Source organism: Bos javanicus, chromosome 19 (genome assembly GCF_032452875.1).
Source record: "Bos javanicus breed banteng chromosome 19, ARS-OSU_banteng_1.0, whole genome shotgun sequence".
NCBI classification, from domain to species: domain Eukaryota; kingdom Metazoa; phylum Chordata; class Mammalia; order Artiodactyla; family Bovidae; genus Bos; species Bos javanicus.
In genome coordinates this window covers 10,091,603-10,111,165 of record NC_083886.1, presented here as the reverse complement: position 1 = coordinate 10,111,165, position 19,563 = coordinate 10,091,603, and the positions used below count along the sequence as shown (strand labels likewise).

Sequence of the window (19,563 nt, the reverse complement as noted above, 5' to 3'; positions counted from 1 at the left end):
CTACCCATGCTCCATTTCAAATCCTGAAAGATGATGCTGTGAAAGTGCTGCACTCAATATGCCAGCAAATTTGGAAAACTCAGCAGTGGCCACAGGACTGGAAAAGGTCCGTTTTCATTCCAATCCCAAAGAAAGGCAATGCCAAAGAATGCTCAAACTATTGCACAATTGCACTCATCTCACACGCAAGTAAAGTAATGCTCAAAATTCTCCAAGCCAGGCTTCAGCAATATGTGAACCGTGAACTTCCAGATATTCAAGGTGGTTTTAGAAAAGGCAGAGGAACCAGAGATCAAATTGCCAACATCCGCTGGATCATGGAAAAAGCAAGAGAGTTCCAGAAAAACATGTATTTCTGCTTTATTGACTATGCCAAAGCCTTTGACTGTGTGGATCACAATAAACTGTGGGAAATTCTGAAAGAGATGGGAATCCCAGACCACCTGACCTGCCTCTTGAGAAATCTGTATGCAGGTCAGGAAGCAACACTTAGAACTGGACATGGAACAACAGACTGGTTCCAAATAGGAAAAGGAGTATGTCAAGGCTGTATATTGTCACCCTGCTTATTTAATTTATATGCAGAGTACATCATGAGAAATGCTGGACTGGAAGAAACACAAGCTGGAATCAAGATTGCCGGGAGAAATATTAATAACCTCAGATATGCAGATGACACCACCCTTATGGCAGAAAGTAAAGAGGAACTAAAAAGCCTCTTTTTTTTTTTTTCCTAAAAAGCCTCTTGATGAAAGTGAAAGTGGAGAGTGAAAAAGTTGGCTTAAAGCTCAACATTCAGAAAATGAAGATCATGGCATCCGGTCCCATCGCTTCATGGGAAATAGATGGGGAAACAATGGAAACAGTGTCAGACTTTACTTTTTGGGGCTCCAAAATCATTGCAGATGGTGACTGCAGCCATGAAATTAAAAGACGCTTACACCTTGGAAGGAAAGTTATGACCAACCTAGACAGCATATTCAAAAGCAGAGACATTACTTTGCCAACAAAGGTCCGTCTAGTCAAGGCTATGGTTTTTCCTGTGGTCATGTATGGATGTGAGAGTTGGACTGTGAAGAAGGCTGAGCGCTGAAGAATTGATGCTTTTGAACTGTGGTGCTGGAGAAGACTCTTAAGAGTCCCTTGGACTGCAAGGAGATCCAACCGGTCCATTCTGAAGGAGATCAGCCCTGGGATTTCTTTGGAGGGAATGATGCTAAAGCTGAAACTCCAGTACTTTGGCCACCTCATGCGAAGAGTTGACTCATTGGAAAAGACTCAGATGTTGGGAGGGATTGGGGGCAGGAGGAAAAGGGGACGACAGAGGATGCGATGGCTGGATGGCATCACTGACTTGATGGACGTGAGTCTGAGTGAACTCCGGGAGTTGGTGATGGACAGGGAGGCCTGGCGTGTTGTGATTCATGGGGTGGCAAAGAGTCAGACAGGACTGAGCGTTTGAACTGAACTGAACTGATGCTCCATTGACTATGCTAAAGTCTTTGCGTGGATCACAACAAACTGAAAAATTCTTAAGTGATGGGAATACCAGACCACCTGGCATGTCTCCTGAGAAACCTGTATGCAAGTCAAGAATTGACAGTTAGAACTAGACATGGAACAATTGACTGGTTCAAAATTGAGAAAGGGGTATGTCAAGGTTGTATACTGTCACCCTGCTTATATAACTTATATGCAGAGGACATCACGTGAAGTGCTGGGCTGGATGAATCACACGCTGGAATCAAGATTGCTGAGAGAAATAACAGTAACCTCAGATATACAAATGACACCTCCCTAATGGCATAAAGCAAAGAACTAAAGAGCCTCTTGAAGAGAGTGGAAAAGATGGCTTAAAACACAACATTCAAAAAACAAAGATCATGGCATCTGGTCCCATCACTTCATGGCAAATAGATGGAGAAAAAGCAGTAACAGTGACAGATTTTATTTTCTAGGGCTCCAAAATCACTGTGGATGGTGACTGCAGCCACAAATTAAAACGCTTACTTCTTGAAAGAAAAGCTACGACCAACCTACCAACCTAGACAGCATATTAAAAAGCAGAGACATCACTTTGACAACAAAGGTCTGTCTAGTCAAAGCTATGGTTTTCCCAGTAGCTATGTATGGATGTGAGAGTTGGGCCATAAAGAAGGCTGAACGCTGAAAAATTGATGCTTTTGAACTGTGGTGCTGGAGAAGACTCTTGAGAGTCCCTTGAACTGCAAGGAGATCCAACCAGTCCATCCTAAAGGAAATCAGTCTTGAATATTCATTGGAAGGACTGGTGCTGAAGCTGAAACTCCAATACTTTGGCTACCTGATGTGAAGAACTGACTCATTGGAAAAGACCCTGATGCTGGGAAAGATTGAGGGCAGGAGGAGAAGGGGGCAACAGAGGAAGAGATAGTTGGACGGCATCACTGACTGAGTGAACATGAGTTTGAGCAAACTCCGGGAGACAGTGAAGGACAGAGGAGCCTGGCGTGCAAGAGTCCGTGGGGTTGCAAAGAGTCAGATGACTTTGTGACTAAACAGCGACAACAGAGGCTGCATCCTGCATGGCTGCATCCTTCTTTTCCCTACATGATCCACGGGGAGGATTCCTCAACTTCTTTGCTGCATAGACCAGACCTTCTCTCTCAAAAGCAAAAATCTAATTTAGGCAAGACTTCCAATCTTCTTTTCTAAGCTATCCATCCAAAATATCAAGTTAGTCACAAAACAGACTTACCTGAGTTTCATTTCTTCCTTCTCTCAAAGAGGAGCGAAGTGGACAAACACCTGAACCAGAAAATCCAAGCTCATAGGCGTTTAGAGCCTGAATAAGTTGTTAATTATTGAACACCTCTGTGGGCAGAGCACTCTACTGCTAGTTGATTCCCACATTGTTTCATTTAATCTTCACAATCCCCAAAATATTATTATCCCCCTATTTTATATATGAAGAAACAGAGGCTTAAATAGGTTAAGGGAGTTATGCAAGACCACACAGGTAGTAAATGGTATAGGAGATTTGAACAAAAATCCATCTTATTCAAAGCTTATCTTTCCAATGCACTGGATTGCTGGATTCCAGGATAAAATATGCAGGGAAGTGCCTCTGCCGACCCCTGGTTGCCAACAAGTAACATAAGCAGGAAGTAATCCTTGGCTATTTTGTTAAGCCACTGAGATCTGGGGGGTTATTTTATTATTGGAGCATTACTTAACAGAGGTTGGTTGGTACAGGTATTTTTAAATATAGTGGTGTAAGCTTTAAAAACCACTTTAATAACATGGTACAGTGCAAATCATGCTTAGTGAGAGCCTCTATTACTTTATGCCATCCCCAAACAAGTACTTTCTTTTATTTAAGACCTCAAAAGTGCTTGAAGCTCTGCAGGGAAGACCATGAGTCTGCCAGGGCATGCATGGCTTTGGTATTCTAATTGTTGCATACAAATTGGTGCAAAAACACCTAAGAACATCAGTTTGAAGGCACACCAAATTATAAGCTATTTCAGTTCAGTTCAGTCGCTCAGTCGTGTCTGACTCTTTGCCACCCCATGAATCGCAACACGCCAGGCCTCCCTGTCCATCACCAACTCCCAGAGTTCACTCAGACTCACGTCCATCGAGTCAGTGATGCCATCCAGCCATCTCATCCTCTGTCGTCCCCTTCTCCTCCTGCCCCCGATCCCTCCCAGCATCACAGTCTTTTCCAATGAGTCAACTCTTCGCATGAGGTGGACAAAGTACTGGAGTTTCAGCTTTAGCATCATTCCTTCCAAAGAAATCCCAGGGCTGATCTCCTTCAGAATGGACTGGTTGGATCTCCTTGCAGTCCAAGGGACTCTCAAGAGTCTTCTCCAACACCATAGTTCAAAAGCATCAATTCTTCGGTGCTCAGCTTTCTTCACAGTCCAACTCTCACATCCATACATGACCACAGGAAAAACCATAGCCTTGACTAGACGGACCTTTGTTGGCAAAGTAATGTTTCTGCTATTTTGGGGGTAGTAATTAGCTTGGTCTAGCCGTGTTTATAGCTCATATCAAAAGGGGGCTAATTGTGTGGAATTTCAAAGTCAGGGAGGTTGAGAGACAGTCTCCTTGACTGGGGAGAGACAATTATATTCTCTTAAGGGCAATTAGAGAATCTTAAGAGTACACTGTCAGATGGGAACTGTAACTGGAGCCTCAAATATTCACAGGTGGACTTGCAAAGCAATATTTTTTTTCTAAAGGAAGCCTTTATTTACTCATGCATTCATTCATTTTTGGCTGCACTGGGTCTTTGTTGCTGCACTCAGCTTTCTCAAGCTGCGGCGAGGAGGAGCTTGTCTCTAGTTGTGGTGGCTTCTCTCGTTGCAGAGTATGAGCTGTAGGGTGCTCAGGTTTCACTAGTTGGTGGCGCATGGGCTTAATTGCCCCAAGTTATGTGGAATCTTAGTTCCTTGACCAGGGATTGAACCCACATCTCCAGCACAGCAAGGCAGATTCTTAACCACTGGACCACCACCGAAGTCTCACAAACCACAAATTTATAACAAAAGTTCAAGAAATGTGACTTGATAAAACATTAACAGAAATGCCTATAATTTTTTTTTAAAAATCTGGATTTAGTTGAACTAGGAAAACATAGTTTAAGGAGATAAGCAGTTAGTATATCTACAAAGGTGGAAAATATGAATAATCCTTTAGACTATTTCTTCTCTTTTGTGTTAGGAAGCCTACTTAATAGGGCTCTCCAGTTGCACAAATTTAAAATAACACCCACTTACCTGGGAAAAATTATAAAGAAAGCTCTTTCCTGACTGCAGATATTTTAGACTGAGAAGCTGAATATTATTAGTTGGGCATATAAATCATTGTTTTTAGCAAAGATATGCTTTACCACTGCAAAGTTACTATGGGGAATTAGGAACATATAGATAAAAATACTTATCTCTATATGGATGTAGATGTTTTTGCAGGGATGTGTATATGTTTGTTTAAGCTGTGGCTTGTACTGTACCAGAAACTGAGACCTACGAGACCACATAAAGGTATTCACGCTTGTTTTTCATCACTTACTAGAACTAGAAACTAGAAAAAGAAAAATGTACTGGACCATGTTTGGCTGATGAGGTGAGAACCTTGACTATGCAGTGAGAACATGCTACATGTGTTATTAACTGTGAACAATCCAGACTTTGGAAAATACATCAATGTTTGCCCATAAACATTGGAGGCAGAGGGAGAAGTTATCCTCCTGCAGAAAAGAGAGGAAATTCCTTTAAAAGAAAACATTCTCATTCTCAATCATCTTATATAAAAGATAAATCCCAAGATAGGAAATGGAGATTTTGAATCAAGGGAAAGAAATCTTCCTCCCTGGAACCTGGATTCTACAAAGAGTAGAAACTGACTTGGAAGGAACTGCAGTTGGTGAGCTCCCGACCACATGGATGCAGGCTGGAACCAGACATGGAAGGACTACACAGGTATCCACAGCGAGCAGTCCTCTGGGGCCTCACTGGTGGTACCAGCAGCAGCCTGAGAGCTGCTGGGTTCCCAGAACTGGGGAATACAATCCACAGATTTTGGAAATTTCATCTACAAATGAAACAGTGAGTAGACAGTAATACTTACTTAGAACAAAACCTGTTATGGGCTCTTTGCATGCAACATTATTTCAATGCAAGAACAATTACCTGAACTCTTACAACAAGCAATTTTGAGTCAATGAGACAACAAAAAAATGCAGTTCAAGCAGAGCAGGGCCTCCTCTTCTCAGCTGGGCAAGCTGACAGGGCACCTTAGCATTAAACTGTACTAATGGTTGCTGAAGCATGTGTGTGTAAGCAACATATCACTTGAAAAAGTGTATTTCTTATGCTTACAACTCAAGATATTACCCATCAAAAACACCTATGAGAGAGAGAGAACATGACAAAACTGAATTTTTAAATTAGGTTTAAGCAAGAATTACAAAAGCAGGTTTTTCTCTCTTGGCCAGAAGCTGGAAGGAACTTTTCCTGTAAAGAGCCAGGTATTTTAGGCTTGTGGGCCATGTATTTTATGCTGCAACTACTGAACTCTGCAAGCAAATTTAGCAAAGTAATTCTGAGAGTTTTCAGATAATCTTTTAAACCAATAAAGGGGGGGGAAAAAGTCACATTCTCAAAGCTTCAAATACAATTTTTATTGAAATTATTCTAACATACTAGACAATAGTATTAACATATAACACCATCATTACTTCTACTACTAATAGCTAACACTTATATAGGACTCACACTATTAATACAAAACTGGCAAAAAGGTAGCATTTTTAGCAAATAAAGCACATCTGCTATATTTTCATTACAATTCTTAAAACAACTATTTATTCCAATTAAGATATATACAATATGATGAACTGGAGTTTTAATGTTTTAAGAGAAAGAACTAAGCAGGAAGCGAAGGAGAGGGAATAACAATAGTATTAATTGGAAAAGGGAGACATGGTGAAAATACATCTCTTTGTAACGGATCATTCTAAGAGCTGTTTTCCAGCACAAACATATACTATTGTTACCGATAATGTGACAATGAAGATGGGCAGAATTAGCCAAAAACAAAACAAGAAGAATCAAAGAATGAGAACGGTCAGTCCTAAAATAAGATTACCGGGACTGTATTATTAAGATGGTTTATTTGGGCTTGAAAAGCGGCCATCATTACTACACTGTGAAATGAAAAACAACTGTACCCATGTGTCTATCCACTGACAGAAACACGATACAGTTTCCATAGAAACAACATACTCCTCATCTAAAGTCCCAGTTTGTTCAAAGAACAGTCAGTAAAAAGTCAATAATATTCATTTTAACAGCAAATTTACTGGTAATAAAGTGAATTATAACAGAAATCTGTCAACATAGTTTACTAGAGAAGATGAGACAAATATAAATGAAATAAAAAGAGATACTATTGTTTTTTTCTTTTTTCAGAGAATATTAGTCACTAAAACAAGGAGAGCAAGGGAACAGCGAATGATTCAGGTGAGCAGTTTCTGGAGGCAACTGCTATTCATGGAATCAAGTATTTCTAAACTTTGTCTCTTCTTATCTAGTAAAATGAACATATATCTCCAGAAATGACAGTAGGGATTGACATACAAATACTGAAAACAGAACTTCCAGATTAGGGAAGACATATTTCAACACAAATTACCTCGGAACTCCTCCAAGCCATGAAATTAAAAGATGCTTACTCCTTGGAAGGAAAGTTGTGACCAACCTAGATAGCATATTCAAAAGCAGAGACATTACTTTGCCAACAAAGGTCTGTCCAGTCAAGGCTATGGTTTTTCCTGTGGTCATGTATGGATGTGAGAGTTGGACTGTGAAGAAGGCTGAGCTCCCAAGAATTGATGCTTTTGAACTGTGGTGTTGGAGAAGACTCTTGAGAGTCCCTTGGACTGCAAGGAGATCCAACCAGTCCATTCTGAAGATCAGCCCTGGGATTTCTTTGGAAGGGATGATGCTAAAGCTGAAACTCCAGTACTTTGGCCACCTCATGTGAAGAGTTGACTCAATGGAAAAGACTCTGATGCTGGAGGGATCGGGGGCAGGAGGAGAAGGGGACGACAGAGGATGAGATGGCTGGATGGCATCACTGACTGGATGGAAGTTGAATCTGAGTGAACTCCGGGAGTTGGTGATGGACAGGGAGGCCTGGTGTGTTGCGATTCATGGGGTGGCAAAGAGTCAGACACGACTGAGCGACTGAACTGAACTGAACTGAAGAGCAATGGTACTAGAGATCTTGCTGATTGTGAAGATATTTTTTTTCCCAGTCATTTAAAAAATTTTTATCGAGTTATAATTTACATACCATAAAATTCCCTGGTGGTTCAGATGGTAAAGAATCTGCCTGCAATGCAGGAGACCTGAGTTTGATCCCTGGGTTGGGAAGATCCCCTGGAGAAGGAAATGGCAACCCACTCCAGTATTCTTGCCTGGAGAATTCCATGGACAGAGTAGCCTGAAAGGCTGCAATCCATGGGGTTGCAAAGAGTCTGACACGACTGAGCAACTTACACACACACACACATCATAAAATTCACTTGCTTTACTTCTATAATTCAATGATTTGGGGTATATGTTCAGAGTTACATAACTATCATCATAGGTATAGTTTTATGAATTAGGAAAATCACTGAAAAATTAGGTTTTGTGATCTCAACCCTTACAGTAACTAACTCTTTGAATTTCTTTTCCTTTTCTCCCCCCAAGTAATTATTTCCAGGGTACAGTAGAGTGCTGACACTACTTTATACTTACTGGATTGAATCGAAAGCATTTAGAATTTCTTTTTGAAGAAGTAACTATACATATACACCAACAGTGTTGAAAATAAGGCAGCTTCTGAGAATTAAAATGGTAAAATCCATACTTAATAAATTAGCTGGTTATGGGAGCAATCCATAAAACTGTCTGTGAATGTGTAACTGAGAAGTTTAGAAACACTCTAAACCCCTAATTAAGATGAGGATGTAATTCAGGAGGCAAAATGAAGTGGCTATCATTTGGTCAGTAAACTCGAATCAATTGCCTAGTACACTGTTCAAAGAAAGTTTGCTACAGAAAGAGAACTGCCAGTCTTTACGCAGCACTATTCCGGCAAGAGATCTAGAGGGTATGATTTTTCCTGTATTTAAATAGGCACACTTGGTCGTGGGACAGGAATCCTTTATCAGGTTTCACCAGGATCTGAATGAACTCTCTCTCAAAATGATCCACCTCATTTTGTTTTGATTCCTCACTTACTTATGAAACTTCCTGACTTGCTTTCTAGACCTGACGAAGTGTTTTCTTGGCATGTACAATCTGATCATCCCCGTTACCAAAAATCAATCTGCTTCACCCTCTGCCACCAACAAATGAACAAATGGTTTGGTTTACTTGCTTTCTTGTTTTTTACTCTTCTGGACTAAAGCATGCCAGAAAACTCTGGGACACTGATAGTATAAGATCACACTCTTAATGTAATAATCTCCAAGCTACTATCATCCTGGGAGACCTTGATAAACAGCCATCCATGACCTTGGTCATAGACCTCAGAACCTATAATTTGGTTACACTCAAATACAACAGGCCAATAAAGAAACAAGAATGTTCTATTCACTCTATTAAATTCTACTTTGTATTTCTCTAAACTGAACAAAATCAGAAATGACTGCATTAAATTGGACAGAAAGAAAAGAAAGGGAAGTCGCTCAGTCGTGTCCGACTCTTTGTGACCCCATGGACTGTAGCCTACCAGGGTCCTCTGTCCATGGGATTTTCCAGGCAAGACTACTGGAGTGGGTTGCCATTTCCTTCTCCAAGGGATCTTCCCAACCCAGGAATCCAACCCGGGTCTCCTGCGTTGCGGGCAGATGCTTTACCATCTGAGCCACCAAACTGGACAAAAACAAATCAAATTAAATTTGTGGCTTTCTTATTTTCTGGAATTAAAATACCTGAAATTAAAAGCACCTATGTTTAAATCACTGCAGTTATTACTGATTTAACATTAATCAACAGAAAATCAACCTGTATAATCATAAATGGATGGATAAAGTTAGAAAGAAACTGTGTTCAGTAAATAACTATTGAGTACATCTGTTGAAACAGTGTCCCTTTTGGTCAGCTTCTCATTTTAAAAATTATCAGGGTCTTCTCGCTCTCTTTCTTGGTCACGCCTTGGCATTTGGGATCTTAATTTCCCAATCAGGGATGAATCCAGTGCCCCCTGCAGTGGAAGCTGGAGTCCTAACCACTGGACTGCCAGGGAATTCCCAGGGTCTTCTCTTTCTAAATTATAAGCCCAGTTTAAAAATATGTCAGTGAAGGCATTTGAGTCAGTTTTAATGAGGTGGATGAACCTAGAACCTATTATACAGAGTTAAGTAACTAAGAAAGAGAAAAACAAATATTGTATATTAACACATATATATGGAATCTAAAAGGACGGTACTGATAAATCTGTTTGCAGAGCAGCTATGGAGACGCAGACATAGAGAACAAACTTATGGACAAGGGTGAGGAGATGAGGGAGAGGGTGAAATAAATGGAGATAGTAGCATGGATGAATATATACTAACATATGTAAATTGAGAGCCAATGGGAATTTACTATAAGACCCAGGGAACTCAAACCAGGACTCTGTAATAACCTAGAGGGGTGGGACTGGGTAGAAGGGAGATTCAAGAGGGAGGAGACAAGTATACACCTATGGTTAATTCATGTTGATGTATGACAGAAATCAAACCAATATTATAAACCAATCATCAACCAACTAAAAATAGATAAGTATTTAAAAAATAAAAAGGCAATAGATAAAATATGTCAATGAAGGATGATTTAAAGGACAGACAAAAAAGTACACACACACATACACAAAATTTTGTCAACTATCACAGAAATTTTTAAGGACTACCAAAGATCCTCCATGGATCTGCTGAAGAGCAAATTAAATTTGTATTTTGGAATTACTGAGAAACATTTACTAAAATATATTCAATCAACTTACAGAACTAAAAACATGACTTCTAAACAATCTTTTTTTTTTAATTTCAAAGGCACCTAGATTTCTCCACCTAGTTTTAATAATGTTTTATAGTATCTTTATAAACTGCCTTACATCCCTGAGGAGACGGACTGTTACAAATAAATACATAAACTGAAGAAAATCATCCTTACACTTAGGATGCAGATCTGTTTTAGCATATTTATTGACTGCAGATTTGTTGTTTTAACTTGAATTCATCACTAATAATTTAAGGTCCCAGCATTTCATATAAAAATCCAGATTTCAGATAGATGTCTCTATAGGAAAAAATGTAGGAAGTCCTAATCTCCCTAGACCAGTACACTAGCAGATCAGTCCAGAGCAGCAACTGTGGTCTTCAGCGGCCACAGTAGTTCTCACAAGTTCATTGGGCTCATTCATATTACTTGAGAGGCCTGCTAATGAGTTCAAAAAAGGAAGGAACTTCAAGATTCTGCATACACACAGGCAGGCGCGCGTGTTTTTTCTCGTTCTTTGAAAAGCGATGGAGAAGTAACAGGCACAATTCATTCTGCAACCTTCAATGCACCTTTCCGATGCGTTGGGCCTAGTAATAGGCGGTGAAAAAAAGAAACAGAGATCTGGGTCCCAGGTGGTACCACCACCGATTGGTCAGAGCAGGAATCGCCGCCACTAACACAAGCAATGTTGAATGTAGTTATTAAATATATACAAAGCTCTGTGCTGAACCGAAGGTAGAACGGTACTTGATGTAGAATCTGAGGAATCTAAGCTCGGTTCCCCTATATTACACACTCCTCTAGGCAGCGCACAGGTTCACAGGAGACGGGGCGGAAACACAAAATGATGGCTTGCCTCCGCACAGAATCACAGACAACGCCGAGTCCCGAACTGGGCGCAGTCTCCTAAGACGCCCCCGTTTCCGGAGCAACCGCCCGGTCCCTCCCCCTTTGACTCCGCCCCCGGGGGCGTCTTTCCCGCCCAAGGCCGTTAACACCGCAGAGCATGGTGGGATAAAGCTATAGGCTAGGTTTCATAAAATCCTTCCAAAGCGCCTTTGCTTTAAGAGACTTATTCCTGGGAAAATTGATTATTCTTTAGGACTCGACAAGATTAATAACCCTCTTTTACAAGTGCTCTGCCCTAAATCTTTACCACACGGCTGGTCAGTCCCTTTGCAAAGCTCTCGGCACAACGGGAACGCGGGAACTTTTTTCCCTTCGCGCGGAGGGTGACGTCGCGCGTGTGCCAGCGTCCCTTTCGCAGCACACCCGTTACGCTCTTGCGCGTGCGCAGTGAGATCGAATAGCTGCTTCCTCCCGCTTCTCTTCCTCCCTCCCCCCCATATCCGTGCGCCGAGCTGATAAAGGCGCCATTTTGGAGGGGCCGCGGGAGACGTGGTGTCGCGGCGGGCTCGCTCTGCCGTTCGCTAGGCTTGGTGGGAAGGCCTGTTCTCGAGTCCGCGCTTTTCGTCGCCGCCATGTCGGGAGGTGGTGTGATTCGTGGCCCGGCAGGGAACAACGACTGCCGCATCTACGTAGGGAACTTACCTCCAGACATCCGAACCAAGGACATTGAGGACGTGTTCTACAAATACGGTGCTATCCGCGACATCGACCTGAAGAATCGCCGCGGAGGACCGCCCTTCGCCTTCGTTGAGTTCGAGGACCCGCGGTGAGGCGGCCAGGGACTTGCGGCCTTGAGGATATAGGTTGGAGTAGTTGGGGAATGCTCCAAGGCCTTAGAGAGAATGGGGACGTGGGCTCTGAGGTTGGGAGCAAGACGAATCGCCCGTGCACGAGTGAAGCGAGGAGCCGAGGCGGTGAGGCTTCTCTGGTGACTGGGTCCCCCGGGCGTCTCCAGAGCCGGCTCGCGGGCTCGGAGCGGGAAACTGAGGCGCTGAGGGCTGCTGTAGTGGTCGGGAGCCTGGTGTACTTCTGGGTGGGGGAGGGGCCGTTGCTATTATGCAGCGCATGTGGGCTCTTCCACCCCCGGTGCGCATGTGCGGGGCTCTGTGAGCTCCCCGACGGAGTTAGCCACCCCTCCCGGTCCTTTTTCTTACCCTTCGGCTTTCTGTAATCACGCAGGGATGCGGAAGACGCGGTGTACGGTCGCGACGGCTATGATTACGATGGATATCGTCTGCGGGTGGAGTTTCCTCGAAGCGGCCGTGGTACAGGCCGAGGCGGCGGCGGGGGTGGAGGTGGCGGGGCTCCCCGGGGCCGCTATGGCCCCCCATCCAGGCGTTCTGAAAACAGAGTGGTTGTCTCTGGTGAGTTGACCGTTCGTGCGGGTTGATGTCACTTTTGGACAGATACCACACTTTAAACTTTACTTGCATGACCAGTTTGACAAATGCTAGTTTTCATGCTAGGTCTTAAATTTTTTAGTCGCATGGATGAATTCAGTAACCAGGAATTACTGTATTTGAGATTTGGCGAATTAGATTGCAATGCCTAGAATATGAAGAAAGTTACTTTCCAAATAATTTGCGGCTTTTAATTCTAGAATTTTGAATCTTTAACCTAGGATGTTAAAACTAATCATTAATTTTAAAGTAGTCTTGGTTCTAATGTAAATTTTAACTTTAATGTGAAATACTAGAATAATTGTTGAAAAAAATCTTTTTCAGGACTGCCTCCAAGTGGAAGCTGGCAGGATTTAAAGGATCACATGCGTGAAGCAGGTGATGTATGTTATGCTGATGTTTACCGAGATGGCACTGGTGTCGTGGAGTTTGTACGGAAAGAAGATATGACCTATGCAGTTCGAAAACTGGATAACACTAAGTTTAGATCTCATGAGGTAGGTTATACACTTATTCTTTTTATTGGCCAGAATTGGATACAGTGGTCTTAACTGTGGAATTTGAAGGTAAGATTCAGGCAAGGGTGTCCAAGTAAACCCAGTAAAGTGCCTCTGGTTTAAATACGTTGTATTCATTCAGCATGCCTGAAGACAGGTGAAAGCTTAGATCTTTCAATCGAAAGTTCTGTCTATTCAATAGGGAGAAACTGCCTACATCCGGGTTAAAGTTGATGGGCCCAGAAGTCCAAGTTATGGAAGATCTCGATCTCGAAGCCGTAGTCGTAGCAGAAGCCGTAGCAGAAGCAACAGCAGGAGTCGAAGTTATTCCCCAAGGAGAAGCAGAGGATCACCACGCTATTCTCCCCGTCATAGCAGATCTCGCTCTCGTACATAAGATGATTGGTGACACTTTTTTGTAGAACCCATGTTGTATACAGTTTTCCTTTATTCAGTACAATCTTTTCATTTTTTAATTCCAACTGTTTTGTTCAGAATGGGCTAAAGTGTTGAATTGCATTCTTGTGTAATACCCCTTGCTCCTAACATCTACATTCCCCTCATGTCGATAAATTGTATTTTAAGTGATGTCATAGCCAGGATTGTTTAAATTTAGTTAACTCTCCATGCTCTTCAGACTGTGATATTGTGTAAATGTCTATTCTGCTCTGGTTTGTGTGAACTGGGATGTTGGGGGTGTTTGTGGTTATCTTACCTGGGGAAGTTCTTATGTTTATCTTGCTTTTCATGTGTCTTTCTGTAGACATATCTGAAGAGATGGATTAAGAATGCTTTGGATTAAGGATTGTGGAGCACATTTCAATCATTTTAGGATTGTCAAAAGGAGGATTGAGGAGGATCAGATCAATAATGGAGGCAATGGTATGACTCCAAGTGCTATTGTCACAGATGAAATTGGCAGTATTGACCTTATACTAAAAGGCAAGGGTTTAAATTGATTATGTATACATCTACCATAAAACACTTGTAAGCATCTTATGCAGTTACCTTTAGCTACAATTGCTTTGCTCTTTAAACCTTGGCAATTGTGGCAAAATTACATTGCCCATTTTGTAACTATTTTGCTCCCTTCCCTTTTTTGTTTTAATAGGGACTAATGTGGGAAGAACTGGCTAATTTGTCATAATGCTTAGTTACAACTGTTAATGTGTGACCTGCTGTTGGTGTACATGTGGGTACAGGGTGTCTTTAATTCCAACCAGATAGAGTATAATATCAATACTGCTAAATCTGCATGTCCTCTGTGTGACTGATATAGCGTTGCTACTTCATTTTTTAAAGACAAAATGAAAGCAAAATATAGAATTCCAGCATATTGGTGTAGATAATCTAGTTGGGAATAATTTTAAGTCTCACCTTCCCCTTTAAACTAGTATTTGTAATTGACTCATGTTTAAAATACTTTTAATTTACAAATTAAATTACAAATGGGAGCGTTAGATTTAGTTTAGACTTAGGGGGGTAGCAGTACCAGTAAACTTTTCAACTACTTAACTTTTTGCAACCACAAAACCTGTAATACGCTGTACAGTAACAAGTGTTGGCATTATCAGTTGAACTGTAAATATAAAATGCTTCTTCCAATTAGTCTCTATGATGATTAAGTTTCTAAAATTTATCAGAACACCATTCAGAAACTTGTTTTGGGGAATTTGATAGTTATTGATGTACATCTGTTAAACTGATGACAGACATAACTCATCATTCCCCAGAAACCTTTTTTGATTACAGTATCTAACATTTTGCCTCCTCTTTTTTGGTTTTGCTGGTTATAAAGGTTTGGATTGGAGAGGGCTCACTGGATCCCAATCCTTGGAGCTGGATCATTGGATTCAAATCATAATGTGGATAGGATAGGGAGGATGAATTACAAGGATTCATGGAGCGGGATCAGATTACCAGGAACATAGGAGTGGATTCCTGCCCCAACCAAACCGCATACGTGTGGATTTTTTTTTTTTTTTTTTTTATTCAACTTAATTGGCTATTCCAAAGATTTTTTTTTTTCCTATTTTTGACGATTGGAGCCCTTAAGATGCACGATGGAATTGTGTTTTGCATTTTTGGTAAAAGGAGCAAAGCGAGGACCTGGAGATATACGCTGGAGCAATCTCCTTGGAAGGATTCAGCACGAGTAGATGGTAAACATTTAAAGGGGAAAGGGGGGGTTTGTTTAAAATAGTAAATCAGTAAGTCACTTCTAAATTTAAAGAAAACAAAATTGGAGTTGAAGAATAAGTAGGTTTCCAATTGGCTGTTGCCGTTTTTCTTTGAAAAAAATAAACATTTTTTAAAAAACTATGCATGGTTGTCCTTTTTCCTCTTGTAAGATTTTTTTACTGGGTGACTAGTCTCAGTTAATACTTAAAACTGATAAGATTCTGATTTTTGTGTTTGTGTTAGTAAATTAAAGGTTCTTGAAAGGAATTTGCTAATAAATGGTATTAGTTATCTCTTACTGTTCATTGTAAAAGTCTTCAGGGGAAGATAAAAAGTGAGAATAAGATAGTTGTGTATGTAATGTGGTAAATGAAGGGTGATTTAGTTTCTGGAGGATAAGCTTCAAAGCTTTGGTTAAAAATGACTAAGTTTATGGATACTGCTTATTTTTGGTATTTAGCATAGAGTTTTGTGTAAAATCAGGTAATGACTAGCGAATGTTGGTATTATTAGCCTTTGAGTTTCTCAATGAAAATAATTCATCTCAAAAATTGGTAAGTATTAAAATTCAGCACAGATTATAATTCTTAACATAAATTACATTTACTGTTTGAAATGTGAATAGCCCACTGGAAGATTTAACTGTTTATTTGAGTGAATCATTGCTAATAAAAAGCTGGGCATTCTTTAGAATTTTGCCTTGGAACTCTTCTTAACCATAAAGTTACTATCCAAAACATACCAAAGCAGTGATGACATCTTGTCACCTACTAGTTTTTGTATCTTTACTTGGGAGCCCCTTGGTGCTAAATTTTCATTTAGAGTTGGGGGAAGGAGGGAGTTTTTACTTAGTATTCCTGATCTTTTTTCTTCTGATGTCCTGATAGCTAGTCACAATCATCAGACCACTTTTTGTGCACCTAGAAGATAGCTAAATCATAAGATTTCCCTGCAGTGTTAATTATAATTGGAAGCAGAATTTAAGACTGCTATTCAGGTGATGTGATTTAAAACCTAGGAGACACTAGAAATCTTGGTAGTGGAGACAACCTAAAGATTTGCATAAGGTCACCCAGCTAATACATTTAAATGAACCTTGTGGAATGTCTGGAGGAAGAGAAGGGATAGTAAAGTCAAGATTAGGATTCCATTTTTTAGAGCACTTTGTATAGATCCATTAAGGGAGTAACTAGTTTTAATGTAGGAATTCAAAATACAGTGTTCAAGAGTAGACAATATGTAAAACTAGGTTGTTTCATCTGAGTTGGCCAAAAAGTTCAAGTTTTTTTGTAAGACATTAAAAGAGTAAATGATTTTGTATAAAGAGCTAGACTTTAGCAGGCCCTGAGTTCATTTGTTTTCATTATTTTGTAAACAAGACCAAGATGAAAATTGCCCTCACTCAAAAGTTGAGTGCATTTAAGCTAAGTTGAAAAATGAGCTCTACTTTAGGAGTTTTAGTAGTCCCAACCAGATTGAAGTGAGATGGAGAATACTACTTCCCTGGTATGTAGGCTGTTTAAGATTAGAGAGGATTTAACCTGTGTATGAAAGACGGCCAGGTTTTCCAGTTCAGTAAGAGTAGACTAGACAGCTAAATGTAAGAGTCTTAGGAAATGGACTTTAAATCTCCACCTATATTAGCAACTCTTAGAAGAAAGTCATACTTCTGGGATTAAAAAGCAGTCTTGGATTTTGCTCTTTTCTTCGTATTTATGTCCCCTTAGATGTTGTAGGGAGCTTATAATTTATTTTCTAATCAAGGAGAAGTTTAAGTCTCTAAGAACTATTTCTCATAACATCAGATTGAGTAACCCACCTTGCTGTTCAGCCTACATCCTGGAAACAGAAGGTAAGAAACCCATTTTCTGATTCCTAATTGTTTGGGATCTGAATTTTATTTTTAAAATTTAGTAATTTTTTAAAAATGCTGTTTGGAATGTGAACATATTTCCTTCATTTAAAATGTTTTTTTCCCCCATAAGTTTTATAGTTTGGAATGTTAATGTATCTACTCACTGTAGTGCTTTAACTTGAATATAATTCTAGATTTTAACTTTATCAGTTTTGTCTTTGAAATATATCTTGCTTGTTAAGGGCCTTTTTTTTTCAAGTTTCTGTGAAGAATTATTTGTGTGCTTTTTTGCTTACTTTGTACATGACGTTGTAATGAAATCACAAGTTACATGTCTGTATTTACCATAAAAATAGTATTAAAAAGAAAAACTATTAGACTGAAGTTCTCTTATAACCATTCTTTGGTTTAACCTATTTCTATCACGGTATGAAGAATGCAAAGACAGAAAACAGGTTCACAATCTTTTATCCCAGAACTCCAGAATATTTTGATGTTAAGCAAATTGAATGTCAAATATGACCAAAATCAGTGCATTTGTTTTGTACTTGGTGTGACCAAGAAATACTAATGTCAGTTGCCACAGGTTGTGCTGAGTGTTAATGTGGTAAAGGGTCTATATATGAAACCTTTATAAAATGCAAAACGCTCTGAATTTCAAATACATCTGCCCCAGAGAGTTTGGATAAAGAGTTGTAGAACTGTTACAGAATACACGGAGCGAAGGCTTCTGTGTAGTTTGGGCGTGTGAGTGAAAACAAACCCAGTTACTCTTGATTTCTTTATTAAGCTGTTAGTCCCACATCTCTTTAGGCTGAAGCAGCCACCAGAAAAGGTATGACACATTTTTTTATATTCTATTGCTATAGTGGACTTGTAATTTTCTCCATTGAAGGAAATAAGTACTCTACCATTCCATTGTATACAGTGGAATACTCTATTTGGGGGTAATTTTTCCCAGTACCTATTTTTTTTTAATAAGAATCTGATCCTATAGGAAAGGGTGGGATTGGCATGAAGTAAAGGGAGATTATAAGGAAAGGTGTTCATTTTGTCTCCTGATTGTTGAATAAATAGTAATCCTGGCAAAAACTTTTGCTTAAAATGTAGATTTGAGAACTTACAGTATACTCGAGCTTATCCATGTAATTATACTTGAGATTGGGGTGGGGGGTGCTTCTTCTAACTTTGAAGGCTATACCTGACAACATTTTAATGTGATTTGTAGGGATGAAAGGAGAGAAAGATCTTTTTCTTATACAAAAGTTCTTGGTGCTTCTTAGGCAGAAGAAAATCTCAAACATTTTGAAATAGGTGACTCACTGGCAAGAGAGAAAACATAAGGCGATTGCCATTTATGTAGGTATGCAAAACAGAAGAGACAGTTGAGTAGATCCTGGGTGTTTCATCTTCATTTCTTAAAAAGGTTAAAATGTTTTAACTTTTTATAATTGCTGATAGAATTATCAGTGTAAAGATAGTAGTTACTAAGAGCTATAGAATGCTTTACTCCTACTCACCGAATATACTTTGAGCAGACAATTTTAAAGGTATGCCAGATGTCTAATGAGTTGTCTGGAGGGATGTTATTTTGTTTACCAGGGTCTATTCCACGCCCCATATTTGAGTAAATGTTAGGGAAAAATCACATAGCCACTAGAGGGTGCTATGATGCAAAATTAACCAGGAAATACCCTAGGGCAAAGAATGGTAACAGCAAGGTGGAAACTTAATCCTCGATCAGCTCCAAAGTTAGAATTTTTTTGGTCTTAAGTTTTTTTTCCTGTAACTCTACCTTTGCCTCTCCATCTGTTGGTCAAAATCCTTTGCCTTTTCCTTTAGGTTTTGAATAATACTTAATGAGTACCAAGCTTGTATAAGGGCTTCCCTGGTGGCTCAGAGGTTAAAGCATCTGCCTGCAATGTGGGAGACCTGGGTTCAGTCCCTGGATAGGGAAGATCCCCTGGAGGAAATGGCAACCCACTCCAGTATTCTTACCTGGAGAATCCCATCCACCGGGTCGTAAAGAGTCAGACACGACTGAGCGACTTCACTTTCAAGCTTGTATAAATCACAAAACTGTCTAGCTTCTGGGACTTAGGACAAAATGCTGAAGATGTGAAGCTGCTTGTTTTTCTACCTGCCTGGTACATCTCCAAGTATGTAATAGTAAGGCCAGAAGTGTAGGAATC

The 19,563-nt window shown here is 40.1% G+C and overlaps 1 protein-coding gene across 2 annotated transcripts; it reads left to right on the top strand.

Annotated features, from left to right (window-relative positions):
• The first annotated feature begins 11,535 nt into the window (after window positions 1–11,535).
• SRSF1 (serine and arginine rich splicing factor 1) lies at window positions 11,536–15,657 on the top strand. Of its 2 annotated transcripts, XR_009731195.1 has the most exons (5): window positions 11,868–12,204; window positions 12,618–12,802; window positions 13,163–13,335; window positions 13,538–14,217; window positions 15,134–15,657. XR_009731195.1 is itself a non-coding variant. In XM_061390079.1 (4 exons), the coding sequence occupies exons 1-4, from the start codon at window positions 12,011–12,013 to the stop codon at window positions 13,730–13,732; spliced, it is 747 nt and encodes a 248-aa protein (XP_061246063.1). In that variant the 5' UTR covers window positions 11,536–12,010; the 3' UTR covers window positions 13,733–15,657. The 2 variants fall into 2 exon arrangements, 1 of the variants encoding a protein (XP_061246063.1); XM_061390079.1 differs by having other exon boundaries at window positions 11,536–12,204; window positions 13,538–15,657.
• Window positions 15,658–19,563: the final 3,906 nt, after the last annotated feature.

What these genes read in the sequence shown, in the direction of transcription:
- SRSF1 (XM_061390079.1), top strand. Translation starts at nt 12,011, where the DNA reads ATGTCGGGAGGTGGTGTGATTCGTGGCCCGGCAGGGAACAACGACTGC. An exon ending in AAACAGAGTGGTTGTCTCTG is followed by an intron (nt 12,803 to 13,162) that starts GTGAGTTGACCG and finishes AATCTTTTTCAG; the next exon opens with GACTGCCTCCAAGTGGAAGC. An exon ending in CTAAGTTTAGATCTCATGAG is followed by an intron (nt 13,336 to 13,537) that starts GTAGGTTATACA and finishes TCTATTCAATAG; the next exon opens with GGAGAAACTGCCTACATCCG.